General features: G+C 34.8%; 1 protein-coding gene across 4 annotated transcripts in view; it reads right to left on the bottom strand.

The window, feature by feature from the left end:
- Nucleotides 1–17,178, bottom strand: part of LOC117339569 (uncharacterized protein ZK1073.1-like) — a 103,833-nt gene that overhangs the window by 82,825 nt on the left and 3,830 nt on the right. For 2 of the 4 annotated variants that reach the window (XR_004535264.1, XM_033901253.1), the window contains exons 2-5: nucleotides 16,174–16,363; nucleotides 15,751–15,801; nucleotides 6,418–6,475; nucleotides 5,607–5,724 (exon numbers count right to left, since the gene is read on the bottom strand). Coding sequence is in view for 1 of the 4 variants with exons in the window: in XM_033901253.1 (XP_033757144.1) it covers nucleotides 5,607–5,724; nucleotides 6,418–6,475; nucleotides 15,751–15,801; nucleotides 16,174–16,191 (245 nt within the window). In the remaining 3 variants the exon portion in view is untranslated. Of the gene's footprint in view, nucleotides 1–5,606; nucleotides 5,725–6,417; nucleotides 6,476–11,575; nucleotides 11,596–15,750; nucleotides 15,802–16,173; nucleotides 16,391–17,178 lie in introns of those variants that run through there. The other 2 variants (XR_004535263.1, XR_004535265.1) reach the window with 2 other exon arrangements.

Genomic DNA, 17,178 nt, shown 5'->3' on the forward strand with positions numbered 1-17,178 from the left:
AATTAATGTCCTCCCTTTTATGAAAACATGTATCTTTGTTTTGACAGTATCTAGGAATATTCTATTCATCCAACAACTAGTATCTTGAATCTTTATTACACAACCTTTCTATGTAATAGATGTACTCAAGCATTTCATTTCAAAAGAGTGCTATAACTTGTATCTTTGTTCAATAACCACCTGAATCTGATGAGGTCTAGAAAATGGCATTACATTGATCTCATGACTACCAAAATCTGATTAGGTGTAGATTAACTTGATGTAATGATACTATAATGTGAACCCTATCTATTGAGGAGTTATAAGATGTCAGTGAATCTATAATGGGACGGGACATACAGACCGTAGTAACATCCTAGTTTACAGTTGTTGACTACTATATCCTAGTTTACAGTTGTTGACTACTATATCCTAGTTTACAGTTGTTGACTCCTATATCCTAGTTTACAGTTGTTGACTACTATATCCTAGTTTACAGTTGTTGACTACTATATCCTAGTTTACAGTTGTTGACTACTATATCCTAGTTTACAGTTGTTGACTACTATATCCTAGTTTACAGCTGTTGACTACTATATCCTAGTAGTTTACAGTTGTTGACTACTATATCCTAGCTTACAGTTGTTGACTACTATATCCTAGTTTACAGTTGTTGACTCCTATATCCTAGTTTACAGTTGTTGACTACTATATCCTAGTTTACAGTTGTTGACTACTATATCCTAGTAGTTTACAGTTGTTGACTACTATATCCTAGTTTACAGTTGTTGACTCCTATATCCTAGTAGTTTACAGTTGTTGACTACTATATCCTAGTAGTTTACAGTTGTTGACTACTATATCCTAGTTTACAGTTGTTGACTCCTATATCCTAGTAGTTTACAGTTGTTGACTACTATATCCTAGTAGTTTACAGTTGTTGACTACTATATCCTAGTTTACAGTTGTTGACTACTATATCCTAGTTTACAGCTGTTGACTACTATATCCTAGTTTACAGTTGTTGACTCCTATATCCTAGTTTACAGTTGTTGACTACTATATCCTAGTTTACAGTTGTTGACTACTATATCCTAGTAGTTTACAGTTGTTGACTACTATATCCTAGTTTACAGTTGTTGACTACTATATCCTAGTAGTTTACAGTTGTTGACTACTATATCCTAGTAGTTTACAGTTGTTGACTACTATATCCTAGTTTACAGTTGTTGACTACTATATCCTAGTAGTTTACAGTTGTTGACTACTATATCCTAGTAGTTTACAGTTGTTGACTACTATATCCTAGTTTACAGTTGTTGACTACTATATCCTAGTTTACAGTTGTTGACTCCTATATCCTAGTAGTTTACAGTTGTTGACTAATGTCTATTAATTATAACCTGAATTGAACTGTTGTGAAAGTCAAGTGGAAGTCAACACCAAACTGATCTAGGGCACTAATTATTCCAAACAATTATTTGTTTCCTTCTCATGTAACTACAGAACTGATGTAGATCAACATTGACAAGTTAGCGAATCATGTAACTACGGAACTGACGTAGATCAACATTGACAAGTTAGCCAATCATGTTAATACAGACCTGATGTAGATCAACATTGACAAGTTAGCCAATCGTGTACGTAACTACAGAACTGATTTAGATCAACATTGACAAGTTAGCCAATCGTGTAACTACAGAACTGATGTAGATCAACATTGATAAGTTAGCCAATCGTGAAACTACAGAACTGATGTAGATCAACATTGACAAGTTAGCCAATCGTGAAACTACAGAACTGATGTAGATCAACATTGACAAGTTAGCCAATCATGTAACTACAGAACTGATGTAGATCAACATTGACCAAGTTACCCAATTATGTAACTACAGAACTGATGTAGATCAACATTGACAAGTTAGCCAATCGTGTAACTACAGAACTGATGTAGATCAACATTGACAAGTTAGCCAATCGTGTAACTACAGAACTGATGTAGATCAACATTGACAAGTTAGCCAATCATGTTAATACAGACCTGATGTAGATCAACATTGACAAGTTAGCCAATCGTGTACGTAACTACAGAACTGATTTAGATCAACATTGACAAGTTAGCCAATCGTGTAACTACAGAACTGATGTAGATCAACATTGATAAGTTAGCCAATCGTGAAACTACAGAACTGATGTAGATCAACATTGACAAGTTAGCCAATTGTGTAACTACAGAACTGATGTAGATCAACATTGACAAGTTAGCCAATCGTGTAACTACAGAACTGATTTAGATCAACATTGACAAGTTAGCCAATCGTGTAACTGCAGAACTGATGTAGATCAACATTGACAAGTTAGCCAATCGTGTAACTACAGAACTGATTTAGATCAACATTGACCACGTTAGCCAATCATGTAACTACAGAACTGATGTAGATCAACATTGACAAGTTACCCAATTATGTAACTACAGAACTGATGTAGATCAACATTGACAAGTTAGCCAATCATGTAACTACAGAACTGATGTAGATCAACATTGACAAGTTAGCCAATCGTGTAACTACAGAACTGATGTAGATCAACATTGACAAGTTAGCCAATCATGTAACTACAGACCTGATGTAGATCAACACTGACAAGTTAGCCAATCGTGTAACTACAGAACTGATGTAGATCAACATTGACAAGTTAGCCAATCGTGTTAATACAGAACTGATGTAGATCAACATTGACAAGTTAGCCAATCGTGTAACTACAGAACTGATGTAGATCAACATTGACAAGTTAGCCAATCGTGTAACTACAGAACTGATGTAGATCAACATTGACAAGTTAGCCAATCGTGTAACTACAGAACTGATGTAGATCAACATTGACAAGTTAGCCAATCTTGTAACTACAGACCTGATGTAGATCAACATTGACAAGTTAGCGAATCATGTTAATACAGAACTGATGTAGATGAACATTGACAAGTTAGCCAATCGTGTAACTACAGAACTGATGTAGATCAACATTGACAAGATAGCCAATCGTGTAACTACAGAACTGATGTAGATCAACATTGACAAGTTAGCCAATCGTGTAACTACAGAACTGATGTAGATCAACATTGACAAGTTAGCCAATCGTGTAACTACAGAACTGATGTAGATCAACATTGACAAGTTAGCCAATCGTGTAACTACAGAACTGATGTAGATCAACATTGACAAGTTAGCCAATCGTGTAACTACAGAACTGATGTAGATCAACATTGACAAGTTAGCCAATCATGTAAGTACAGATTTGATGTAGATCAACATTGACCAAGTTAGCCAATCTTGTAACTACAGAACTGATGTAGATCAACATTGACAAGTTAGCCAATCGTGTAACTACAGAACTGATGTAGATCAACATTGACAAGTTAGCCAATCGTGTAACTACAGAACTGATGTAGATCAACATTGACAAGTTAGCCAATCGTGTAACTACAGAACTGATGTAGATCAACATTGACCAAGTTAGCCAATCGTGTAACTACAGAACTGATGTAGATCAACATTGACCAAGTTAGCCAATCGTGTACGTAACTACAGAACTGATTTAGATCAACATTGACAAGTTAGCCAATCGTGTAACTACAGAACTGATGTAGATCAACATTGACCAAGTTGGCCAATCATGTAACTACAGAACTTATGTAGATCAATATTGACTTTTAAGTCAGTGTAACATTATAAACTGGATTTGGAGTCAGGCCCATCATCATAGAACATTCATGCCCAAACTTCATAAAGCCATTATATAATTACATTGTATATAGATACACAATTACAAAGACTGTCAACGACAGGCAAAATAAAATATTCAAAAGTCATCAAATAAAGAGAATTAACTTATTTGCATATAAATGGTGAAAACTTTATCTAGTTAAGCATGTTTTATTCAGAGAAATGAATTGGCCATTTGTTACCTGTGTATCATTATGTAATACAGGTAAATCAGATCACAAGGAAATAAAACGAGCGGTACCTGATCCTTCCTTATATGACTCAGACCCAGGTCACATGACACAGATCATTATAGCCAACCATCTCAAATTGATTACATACTCCTGTAGTGTTTGATTTCAAAGCTTCTTACAATTTTTTCTCTAAAATTCAGTTCTTTTCCCAGTAAGAACTACCAAATATAGCATAAGCTTAACAGAAAAGGGTCAAGGTCACATCATAGCCTGAATGAGGCATGAGTGACCTGTGAATGTTATAGATGTTTCAATAAGAACCGTTAACTGATATATTCCATAGTTTCAAAAATAAATCAACTTGTCTTTTATTTTCTATTGATGATATATCAAACTTGGAAATTCTTTTATGAAAAATCCTCTCCCGATTAACAAGTCTACACATACTGGTAAAATGAAACAGTTAGGTCACAAAATTCTAGGAGTACTGTAGAACTAAGGTTTTAATGCCAATAGATATTGATTTTATCAAAGCAAGAAGACTTGCCCTTGGTGTCACCCTGTAATTAAAGCAAAATTCCAACATAAAAAAATGTTCATCTCGAGATGGGATTTGGAAGGCAAAGCTAACCTTTTGGCTATCTTGTGTCAATTTTTCTAATTCTATTTCCAGCACAGCTTGGATACTAAATTATTACTTTGTTTTACTCAATCTGGGGAAAAAAAACTGAAAAAAATGTGTCTCATCTTTCAATAGTGCACAATATTGTTCATTAGTCTAATGTAATGTCGGCTAGAATCAATATTGAGTAACTGGTAACATTGTGTTTCCTCTAATAATTGGACAAACATCTGGGATTTCAACAGAATGAAATCACATGTTATTTGGAAGATATTGGGAAATCAAATTAATAAAATGAATTTACATGTCATCACCTAAGGTACATTTCTGGTTACCAAAATAATTTGTTGAAAACAAAGCATGATTGACGCTAAATTTGCTTGATATGGTTTTCATTTTAAAAAATTTAATCAGAAAGCATCATCCTTTTAAATTGGTAATTATACTGAACATGTACAGATTTGCTAAAGAATGCACAAAAGAAAAAATCTTTTTGGGATGTTACAAATTGTCACATTTTTTCTGTAAAACATTGCTTTTGTAATGCTATCACTACTCTTTGGCATCAATATCATATCTCTGGCATCAATATCATATCTCTGGCATCAATATCATTTCTCTGGCATCAATATCATATCTCTGGCATCAATATCATGTCTCTGGCATCTGACATTTATCATTTTATAGAACATTGAAGGAGGACATTGTCTACACTTTAAAGGTTAATACACCAGTACAGTCACAAGTACATCTTAGACATCGTTCTGTAAACTTGTCTCACTAGTGGGTATATATTGGAGTACAAAAACACTTTATAGTGAGGTTAATAACCTTTGCAGCTCTCCACTATTGTAAACTTACAAGGAAAGCTGTCTAACGCTAGGGGTTGTTTGTATTAATTCTAGCTGAAAAAAAAACTATGCCAGGATATTTTACATTTAGGAAGTCTTCAAATATTTATGAAACCACAACCAACTAAACAATATATATGTATTAAGAAACACTTTTGCTTTACAAAAAGGCATTGTTGCTGAAGTGACTCAAACTTACTCTTCAGGTAGGTTTGCTGCATCATCCTCCTGACCTGGGACATCGATGTGGATGAATGCTGCACGCCGGACCACTTCCTCCATAGAATTGTGGGCAAGGAAACCCTTCCACATGGTGTCTGTAAATCCAAAGACCATTGGTCAATCAAACAAGGCCACACACCACTAAGACATGTACTCTCTTCAGCATCCAATGGTTTCTGACACTCTCAACATAAATACATTAAACTCTGCACCCTTGGAATGACAATTTTATGTAATGAGAGCATAACCCTTTGGCCTTGGAATAGAGTGGAAACAATAATATTATAAGCATTAAACAATTAGTGTGACACTTTAAGGACCTCCAATAATCAATCCAGTAAAGGTCCTCTATTAAGTAGGTTGAATTAATGATGATGTATTGATTACATCTGTATAATGATTTACACATCAAAAGATCATGGGAACAAGTTTGGCATACATATGGATGTAGTTTTAACAGAAGAATGATCATGTTTTTTGTACACGAGTATGTGGTAGATGGACCGTTATCAAACCCTGATCTGGGAAACACAAATTTATTGGTTAGGGATAGGTGGTATTATGATACTGGATCTGGGGTCTAGACTACATGATACAGGGGTTTATATCAAGGGAGATAATAATTGTACCAACGGGTATAGTTAGCATGGACATGACCTAGTACTTAGGGTCTGTATTGGGGAGATGTTGGAAATATGGTTGGATAAATCTAAGAAATGACATTTAGTCCAAGGTCTAAATTAGGGGGAGATAATCAAGAAGTGATATTGCCATAATATCATACTCACGGTTGCATCCTAAATCATGCACTGTGAGGACCACAAAGTGACAGTGCTTCAGATTTCCCTGAAAAACATAGCATTACTTATTTCACATTTGGTGTACCAACACTCTAATTAAAACATGTATTTAATTACCATTAAACCTATATCACAAATGAATATCAAAGCTGAAACAAATTGACATTGTAATGCTGCAAAACAATGTGTTCTCCAAAAAAACACTTATTTTAATATCTCTAAAAACTAAGCATGTCCATAATGTGCATACAAAACATCATAATCATAATAAAGTGCATTGTGTACCATTTTTATATCTAGGATTTATTCTGATTAAGATGGATGATCGAATGAAGCCATATAAAAAATACAACAATCATATTGTCACATCAAATGAATAATCGTGTCACACAAACAATATGTTGTATTGATGCAACATCAGTATATTACATTTACATAATTAGAAGACAAGGTACAAAAGTAAGAGAAAAATAAAACATTCGTCTCCTTTGGGTGAAACAGGAAACATCAAGAAGATCTGGTGTCAGAACCTTAAAAGTTTTCTTGAAATAGGTCATTGTAATGACAGAACTGCATGGACACTCTGACAATTAACATCAATATACCTGTAGGTCTATTACGATAAATCAAGATCTTTGGAATACACTTTACGTTATATTTTTATCAGTATGACACCTGCAGTTTGTATGAAATTTTGTATAGGTTTAATCATAGGAACAAATCATTATATTTTTAAGTTCTACTCATCTAGAGCTACTGGAGCTATTGTAGTATTCTGGTCATAGGGCTAAATAATAGTAACACAGCCCAGAAGTAAGTACATCAACCTAACAAGAAGGATGGAACCTCACCTGACAACAGAAGTGAAAGCTGTATAAAATGTTAGGACAACTATGAATTAATAATAGTCTATTATTAATGAAGGTATGGAGAATATGGACATATAATGACTTCCGACACAAAGTCCACAATATCAAGGTACAGTGTATATAGAAGACAGCAAATGGAAACCCAAAAAGGCCATCTATGTAAGCCACCATTTTGATTTTGACAAACTTTATATAGCAGTTTAAATATTTTCATAATCCATTCCACCAATGACATATTGCAGTGGAGCTTTTCAAGTTATAAGGAAAAAAGTTTCAGAGTAATTGATAATCACCCGAAAGGAATATTCATCCATAGACTCTTCAAATATGTAGTTGTAGATGGACAAAAATCAAAGCAAATGGGGGATTCATCCCAGACATCTTGTCAATCTTAATTAAGTATGAATTAACAGACTTTACGCAGTGCTAATTTGTTTGATATCCAGATTTCCCAACAAAGACTCAATGAAAACTGCTAGTAAATGGAGCTATTGCATTGCTATACACGAGGATCGACTATTATTGAAGGGAATGAACAGGGATAAGGATCTTGACACACCTGGTACTGACTAAAGAACAGTGTTATTTATTTATGAAATACTTATGCACGTCCTGGTGGAACAATATGCTACGTGTAATGGCCCTGTCACACTGTAGCGTATCGTACTAGCGTAGGCCAGCGTATGAAAATTATCCCTCATATGCTGGTATAAGCTGACATATGCTAGGGGTACGTTAGGCAAAGGTTGTATACATTTCAAACATGCTGGCATACGCTGGCATACGCTGAGGCAGAATTAAATTTTTGAGCATGTTCAAAAATTTTGTGCGTATGCGGACGTATGGTTAATACGCTAAGCATACGCTAGGCATACGCTGAATACACTAGAGGTATGATATAGGTACGTTACTCATAGGTCGAGTACGCTGGACATAAGTTGCCATACGTTGGCGGAAGGTGTATTGTACAGCCCGGGCAGACGATGATTGCTTCTAATAGGAGGCATGATGGAGAGAGGTGTCGAGAGAGATGTTGATCGTCCACCGTTTACTGCAATAATGCAGCTTTTGTTTTTGTTTTTTGTTTTTTTTGTTAAACATCCTATTAACAGCCAGGGTCATTTAAGGACGTGCCAGGTTTTAAAGGTGGAGGAAAGCCGGAGTACCCAGAGAGAAAAACCACCGGCCTACAGTCAGTACCTGGAGGGCTTATAATAAGTGTTAAAGTGTCGGGACACCTTAACCACTCGGCCACCGTGACCCCTACAAATAATGCAGCAATGTTTCCGCCTTATATAGGCACTTTGTCACGTGATAGGCAGTACGCTGGGCATATGCAGTTCATACGCTACTCATACGCTAGCCATACGCAGAGTACGCTGGCCATACGCTGGTCATATGCTGACATACGCTGGTCATACGCTGACAATACGCTTTCAATACGCTGGCCATACGCTACTCATAGGTTCAATATGGTAAGTATACGCACAATTCTGTATTTTCAAGGGCTTTTTGTGCGTATGAAAATTGTATTATGAATATTCATACGTAACTCATACGTTTCTCTCATTCGCAACAGTGTGACAGGGCCATTAGCTGTGTAAAAAAACGTTTTATGACACTATATGACATTTTGTTACAGACTGTACCAGTACTTTAACGTTACATTCGTACAATAGTGGTTGATTATTATGTGGTACCTTATTTGATCATTTCTAACCTGGCAAAAGAGCTCCTGCTCCAGGCCATGTTCAAAGGGAAATTCTCAGATTTTGATTTTGAATTTTGACAGTAATGCTTTCACTGAAGAGTTCACAAAAGACTGCTGTATATGCATACGTCCTCAAGAAATCAGCAGAAATCTTCTTCCGTGCTGAGAGATGTGATCAAATTCATCATGACATCCTGCTCATGTGGAGTTAAATAAAACACATCAGTTGTGATTCTTAATCTCTTTTCTTCCTTTGTTATTTTATACTCTCAAATATGAGGAATACCTACTGGCCCCAACTAGCTATTATGATCCAATTCCCTCTAGATTACTGACAATGATTTTCTAAAAATAGTAATGGTGACCTTAAACCCAATAACCTTGAAATCAACACGTATTGTTTGAGCTATCAGCTTAAAACAAATATTGTTCCTACTTAATTAAATATAAGCTGCTCATTTAAAATATTATCTAAATCTCATCCTAGTCCCGTGATGAAGGAACTCTACGATCACTTGAACCAAAAGATTTATAAAATATAACCTTTAATCTGTGTAGATTATTTCTAATTTTGCAGACACATGTCATTTCAAACTAAAATAAGTCTCCCATTCATAATACATGTGTATGATGACTTTCACCAAAACAATGCAAGGAAAATCGTCCAAACTTGTTGGCCTTGTATGGTGACTCACAGTCGCGCCACAACAACACTAAAGGAAAACATGTAAACGTATGTATGTGACCTTGTCATATTTTTCATTGACCTTATCACAATGATTGACCTAGCTTGTCTGATATATAGAAGAGCCAGGGATAATTAAATGGTAATATACATATATCTGTACACCTTGAGCAAGTCATCAGAATAGAGATGTCATCTTTTAACCCAAATAAACACAGTACTCTATTTAACTGACACTTTTATTGTGTATACTAGGACATGTATACACATACTATCATGTACAGGTCTGATTTCTTATCACAAACTAAGAAATACATCTTTTGTCAACGTTACAATAGGGAACACAACAATTATAGCTCGATTAACACAATTATACCATAGGGAACACAATTATATGATAGGGAACACAACAATTATAGCTCGATAAACACAATTATACCATAGGGAACACAACAATTATAGCTTGGTCTGATTTCTTATCACAAACTAAGAAATACATCTTTTGTCAACGTTACAATAGGGAACACAACAATTATAGCTCGATTAACACAATTATACCATAGGGAACACAATTATATGATAGGGAACACAACAATTATAGCTCGATAAACACAATTATACCATAGGGAACACAACAATTATAGCTTGATTAACACAATTATACCATAGGGAACACAACAATTATAGCTTGATTGACACAATTATACCATAGGGAACACAACAATTATAGCTCGATCAACACAATTATACCATAGGGAACACAACAATTATAGCTTGATTAACACAATTATACCATAGGGAACACAACAATTATAGCTTGATTGACACAATTATACCATAGGGAACACAATTATATGATAGGGAACACAACAATTATAGCTTGAACAACACAATTATACCATAGGGAACACAACAATTATAGCTTGAACAACACAATTATACCATAGGGAACACAACAATTATAGCTTGAACAACACAATTATGCCATAGGGAACACAACAATTATAGCTCGATTAACACAATTATACAATAGGGAACACAATTATATGATAGGGAACACAACAATTATAGCTTAAACAACACAATTATACCATAGGGAACACAACAATTATAGCTTGAACAACACAATTATATGATAGGGAACAACAATTATAGCTTAAACAACACAATTATACCATAGGGAACACAACAATTATAGCTTGAACAACACAATTATATGATAGGGAACACAACAATTATAGCTCGATTAACACAATTATACCATAGGGAACACAACAATTATAGCTTGAATAACACAATTATATGATAGGGAACACAACAATTATAGCTTAAACAACACAATTATACCATAGGGAACACAACAATTATAGCTTGAACAACACAATTATACCTTAGGGAACACAACAATTATAGCTTGAACAACACAATTATAATTTATATGATAGGGAATACAACAATTATAGCTTGAACAACACAATTATACAAATGAAGATTGAATTGTATTCCGATATATTTAGCTCTAGAAAATCTAGGTAATTTAACATCAAATTACGACAAAATAGAGTTTAATTTCACTTCTGAAAACATTTCCTAGGATATGTAGAGGTTTTTAGTTTAATTTCACTCCTGAAAACATTTCCTAGGATATGTAGAGGTTTTTAGTTTAATTTCACTTCTGAAAACATTTCCTAGGATATGTAGAGGTTTTTGAAATAAATTTTTCAATAAATGGATGAACTTTAGGGGCAAAAATGAACATGTAAGGAAAGTTCCAAGAATAAAGTTCTAGACAAATAAATTAATTGTATAATATTACAAACTCAGTTCAGCCTGAAATCATGTTATAAATAACCTTCAGTGAAAAAGCATATGCCATCCTACCTGGAGTGATATGATTCAACACACTTTAAACTCTCTTTGACAATGGATACCCCCTCACTGCCTCGACTATCACCTGGCCATCCTCCATCACCATCCATGTCATTACCAATATAACTAAAGCTTCCCCATAATTTGATCTTCACTTTACACAGATATTATCCCTAACTACATGTATATCTCTTGGTCAAGTACCCCACCACCTCTTGATATCAATTGATCATGCAAGATATTGAGACTGCTACAAACATAAGGCTGTAAACTTGTGAAAACTGTGTACTGGTAACATACTTAATGCCAATAACAGACTGCCCTGTTTTCAAAAACTCTGTGGCTGGATGGGGTGGCTAGGAGAGAGACTATTTGGCAAACAGCCAGCCATGAAGACAAAACGTAAACAAACACTAGAGTTCAGAATGTGTATTTATAAACAGCTAGTGAGTAAATATCCACACATTTTGTTCCTCCCTGTAGATAACATACATCCTGATATATTACCAATGCACACATAACATTATTAACATAGCTTGTACCATGTGTATGTCAATGTTTATTGTGATGTGGTTAGCCAAAAAACCACAAACATTACCTATAGGCAGATCTATAAATAGGATATATTGTTGTTGATTCAGTTGCATCTTGATTTGACAGAAATGTTTTTGCTGAAAATCTTAACTGTAAAGGGTCTATGCAGAGAAGAAAGCAGGAACGAAATCAGGTGAACTGAATTAACATGAGGTGTTAAAAGACAACAAGCTCTCCAAGTGGGCTGATATTCAGAATAAGGTTTTTTTTAAAGTAGGTCACAGGTCACCACTAAGGTCAGCAGGTCCACAAATTATGTAGTAACATTAGGAAACATGTGGAATATTTGTGATCTATTAGTGCTGAAATAACAATAAAGTGTACGATAAGTGTTCACATCATGAGTCACTCCTACAGTAAACTAAGTGTTCACATCAAGAGTCACTCCTACAGTAAACTAAGTGTTCACATCATGAGTCACTCCTACAGTAAACTAAGTGTTCACATCAAGAGTCACTCCTACAGTATACTAAGTGTTCACATCATGAGTCACTCCTACAGTAAACTAAGTGTTCACATCATGAGTCACTCCTACAGTAAACTAAGTGTTCACATCAAGAGTCACTCCTACAGTGTACTAAGTGTTCACATCATGAGTCACTCCTACAGTAAACTAAGTGTTCACATCATGAGTCACTCCTACAGTATACTAAGTGTTCACATCAAGAGTCACTCCTACAGTAAACTAAGTGTTCACATCATGAGTCACTCCTACAGTAAACTAAGTGTTCACATCATGAGTCACTCCTACAGTGTACTAAGTGTTCACATCATGAGTCACTCCTACAGTAAGCTAAGTGTTCACATCAAGAGTCACTCCTACAGTAAACTAAGTGTTCACATCATGAGTCACTCCTACAGTAAACTAAGTGTTCACATCATGAGTCACTCCTACAGTGTACTAAGTGTTCACATCAAGAGTCACTCCTACAGTATACTAAGTGTTCACATCATGAGTCACTCCTACAGTAAACTAAGTGTTCACATCATGAGTCACTCCTACAGTAAACTAAGTGTTCACATCATGAGTCACTCCTGCAGTATACTAAGTGTTCACATCAAGAGTCACTCCTACAGTAAACTAAGTGTTCACATCATGAGTCACTCCTACAGTAAACTAAGTGTTCACATCATGAGTCACTCCTACAGTAAACTAAGTGTTCACATCATGAGTCACTCCTACAGTAAACTAAGTGTTCACATCATGAGTCACTCCTACAGTAAACTAAGTGTTCACATCATGAGTCACTCCTACAGTATACTAAGTGTTCACATCATGAGTCACTCCTACAGTAAACTAAGTGTTCACATCAAGAGTCACTCCTACAGTAAACTAAGTGTTCACATCATGAGTCACTCCTACAGTAAACTAAGTGTTCACATCAAGAGTCACTCCTACAGTATACTAAGTGTTCACATCATGAGTCACTCCTACAGTAAACTAAGTGTTCACATCATGAGTCACTCCTACAGTAAACTAAGTGTTCATATCATGAGTCACTCCTACAGTAAACTAAGTGTTCACATCATGAGTCACTCCTACAGTAAACTAAGTGTTCACATCATGAGTCACTCCTACAGTGTACTAAGTGTTTACATCATGAGTCACTCCTACAGTAAACTAAGTGTTCATATCATGAGTCACTCCTACAGTAAACTAAGTGTTCACATCATGAGTCACTCCTACAGTATACTAAGTGTTCACATCATGAGTCACTCCTACAGTATACTAAGTGTTCACATCAAGAGTCACTCCTACAGTAAACTAAGTGTTCATATCATGAGTCACTCCTACAGTAAACTAAGTGTTCACATCAAGAGTCACTCCTACAGTAAACTAAGTACATGTTCACATCATGAGTCCCTCATAGAGTGTACCAAGTGTTCACTGTAGATGGGTGATGGAAAACTTTCATTAAAACTTACATTTGCTTGCAAGTATGTGAGAAAAATAATCAAACATGGATTTGTTCCTGTGCTAACTGGCCAAACTCCTACATTTGGGTCGAGATGTTACATTTTATTATTCTTTAAAATGAAGCATGTTAACAATATCTGTATGCTTCCATGCCATATGCCATCCGAGTATAGAGGCTTAACAATAGAATTCCATCTTTATTTTCCCAGTAGATCCTCTTTACTGGCACAGACTATTATTGATTTTTGTGAGCTAGCTTCGATTCTCTGCGACAGTATCACCAAGCATCAAATAATTTGTCTTCAAAGTGCACCTACAGGTTTTCCAAGTTGTTGATGATAAAGCAAATTGCAAATGAATTTATATATGAAAAAAAACAACTATAGACACCACAAGAATACATTTTGTATATATCTAATCCAAATTTCAAGACTTTTCTCCATACAAGGCCTAATTTCTGCCTCCATTAGCTATTATCATGGCTTCTTCAGTGCACCTATGACAGCAGAAAAACCTTGCAATGTGGAAAAGTCTTGATTCTTTCTTTTTTTTTTATATTTCCTTACAAAGAAATATTATATAAACTAAACACTACATGTTTGTAATAGCTATAGCTAAATATATACACTAGCTATCCCCTTTTCTGTTAATTTGCTAATCTGGAAAGAAACATGCATATGCAATATGGTCCAGTATGATACGAGTAGATTTCAATTTCTTCATGGTCCAGTATATGAGTAGATTTCAATTTCTTATTATTTTAATCAGATCAGACCTCAAAATCTGGTCTGAACTCATATCTAGTAGATGAAATCAATGTGAGATTATGTAGGAGAAATTGAAATTCATTTTACTTTCATCAAACAAACATATTTTATTAAACAGTTTGGTTTTTTTAAAACCTGGGAAATGGATATCATTCAAAATTACTACAATACAATCATATTCTTAATAATTTGATAATTTAAGTTACACATTTTTTCTAGTTCTTAATTTTGAGTATAAATGAAAAATATCTAAATGAATTACGAAGTCTAGACTTAATTCATGGTTTATAATTATAAATTATTAAATCTGAATTACATGCATGGCGTCTTTGTTTGCCAGTGTTCGACACGCTTCGCTGCGTTTCACCGTTTACAATCATATATTTATGAATCAGCAATCAATAGTTTGTGGACAAACTGGAACATAGACGCCATGTTTTGTTTAAAAAATCACCCGAAACTTCCCTCTTACAAGACCTTTAAAGCATATGCAAGTTGACCTTTGATAAAGCTTAGCTTGTTTAGCTGGAAAAGTGGGGCACGATTCGCCGCCTCCGTCACACGTAAACAAGCTTGCGGCAAGCATGTGCCTTTGTTTACTATCAAAAGCGGTCGGCGAGTCACGTGACAGACGCTACACACCTCGCCTGTTAAATTTCAACGGCAAAACAGCCTTGTGGTTTGCAAATCAAAACTCCAATGGTGTTTACATGTATTCATACAGAATATTCTCCAGATGTTGCAAAATGGCCAAATGACAAATGTACTTACTGTTGTCAATAAAAGCACTGTCACATTTTATTTCAAATTCTTCATCAAAACTGTCCCATAAAATCCATTGCGCTAATTATTCACATAAATATCCACATACAATGCATCTATTGCCGCATATATATTGCCTCACCCACCTGAATGTGTACTTTAAATCTCCCAACTCGTGGTGCAGAGATTTCGCGGTCCTGAAAACAGAAATGCAATAAATGAATAGCATAGTAGATATAATATCTAATATAATCTATATTGAGGCTATATTGTCGGAATAAAATTTTATTAATATCCATATGATGAAATTGTATCCAAATTACACTTAAGGATGAATCGGTTTCATTCATTTTAGAATGCATTCCTCTGTTTATATTTGACCTTTTAGCCATTGCTTCATATTGCTACTGAGTATGGTAAAGGATGCTACAGTCTATAAGACCTAGCTCTACCGTAACTTGTGTAAATTTATCAATAAAAAAAGTTCAATCGCTCCAATATAGTTCAGTTAATTATATAATATTATATTATCGTATAAGATATATTAAATAACTCTACAAAACTCTCACCTCATACGCTGTCGACATGTTTGTCAAATAAATCGTTAAATGTATCCTCTCCAAATGTCTTTTCAGAAATAGGTTGTTGAGCGTAACAACCTTCCGAGGTTTGCCGAAGTTCCTCGATTGGCTTCTATTATGCGACCCGGGAGCAAGGTTGCGCACTGACCTTCAGTTCGGTGTTTTCCGGATTTCCTCACTGAATCAATAATAAAACAAATGTTAATTTCATAATGCAAATACGTGAAATATATCCGATACAGAAGAAATTATATATAGATATTTAAAGCATGAACATTTTCCTGATTTAACAAGCTAAATTTGTTACAAAAACGAAACCAACAGCCGGTGAGAAGAATGCGGAATGTGTGTGTGTGTCAACATATGCCTGTACGTGAGATAATATACGTGTTGTAACTTACGTGACGCGTCTCACACAGACATCCAAAGCTGATGGAATCTCTATATTGTCCTATCTTACATTACCTCAGTCCAAAACCTCACATCCCAACCCCTATCGTACCGGGATGTATTTAACTATGATATACCATGCACATACACAAGACATTTCTCTATTATCATTCAGCATAAAGCTTTATATTCTCCACGAGGAGAGCATAATTAAAACAGTTCAAATTTCGCTAGTATAGAGGAAATGAAGTTTCGTTTTTACAATATTTTCACAAAATTGAAATGTGCTTCAATACACTTATATTAGATTTTAGAAATAACAAAACGATTTGTAATCAATAATAAACACCTTCACAAATGTTTTGATGTGGTATATTTGTTAGGGATAGTTATAGAAACATTAAAAACGGATATCTGAATTAGGTAAAATGACCTAGTTTATTACATTGTAAACATTGAACAATTGTACAAAATATGTATTATTGTTTATCTATATGTCGTGCCAGGCTTGTTTTTGTTCAAATGATCAAAATAGTGTTGTATTTATGATTTTGATGATAGAACAGCTATAATATTTATATTCATGTAAAACTATAGATTGTC

Source organism: Pecten maximus, chromosome 12 (assembly GCF_902652985.1).
Source record: "Pecten maximus chromosome 12, xPecMax1.1, whole genome shotgun sequence".
NCBI lineage: Eukaryota > Metazoa > Mollusca > Bivalvia > Pectinida > Pectinidae > Pecten > Pecten maximus.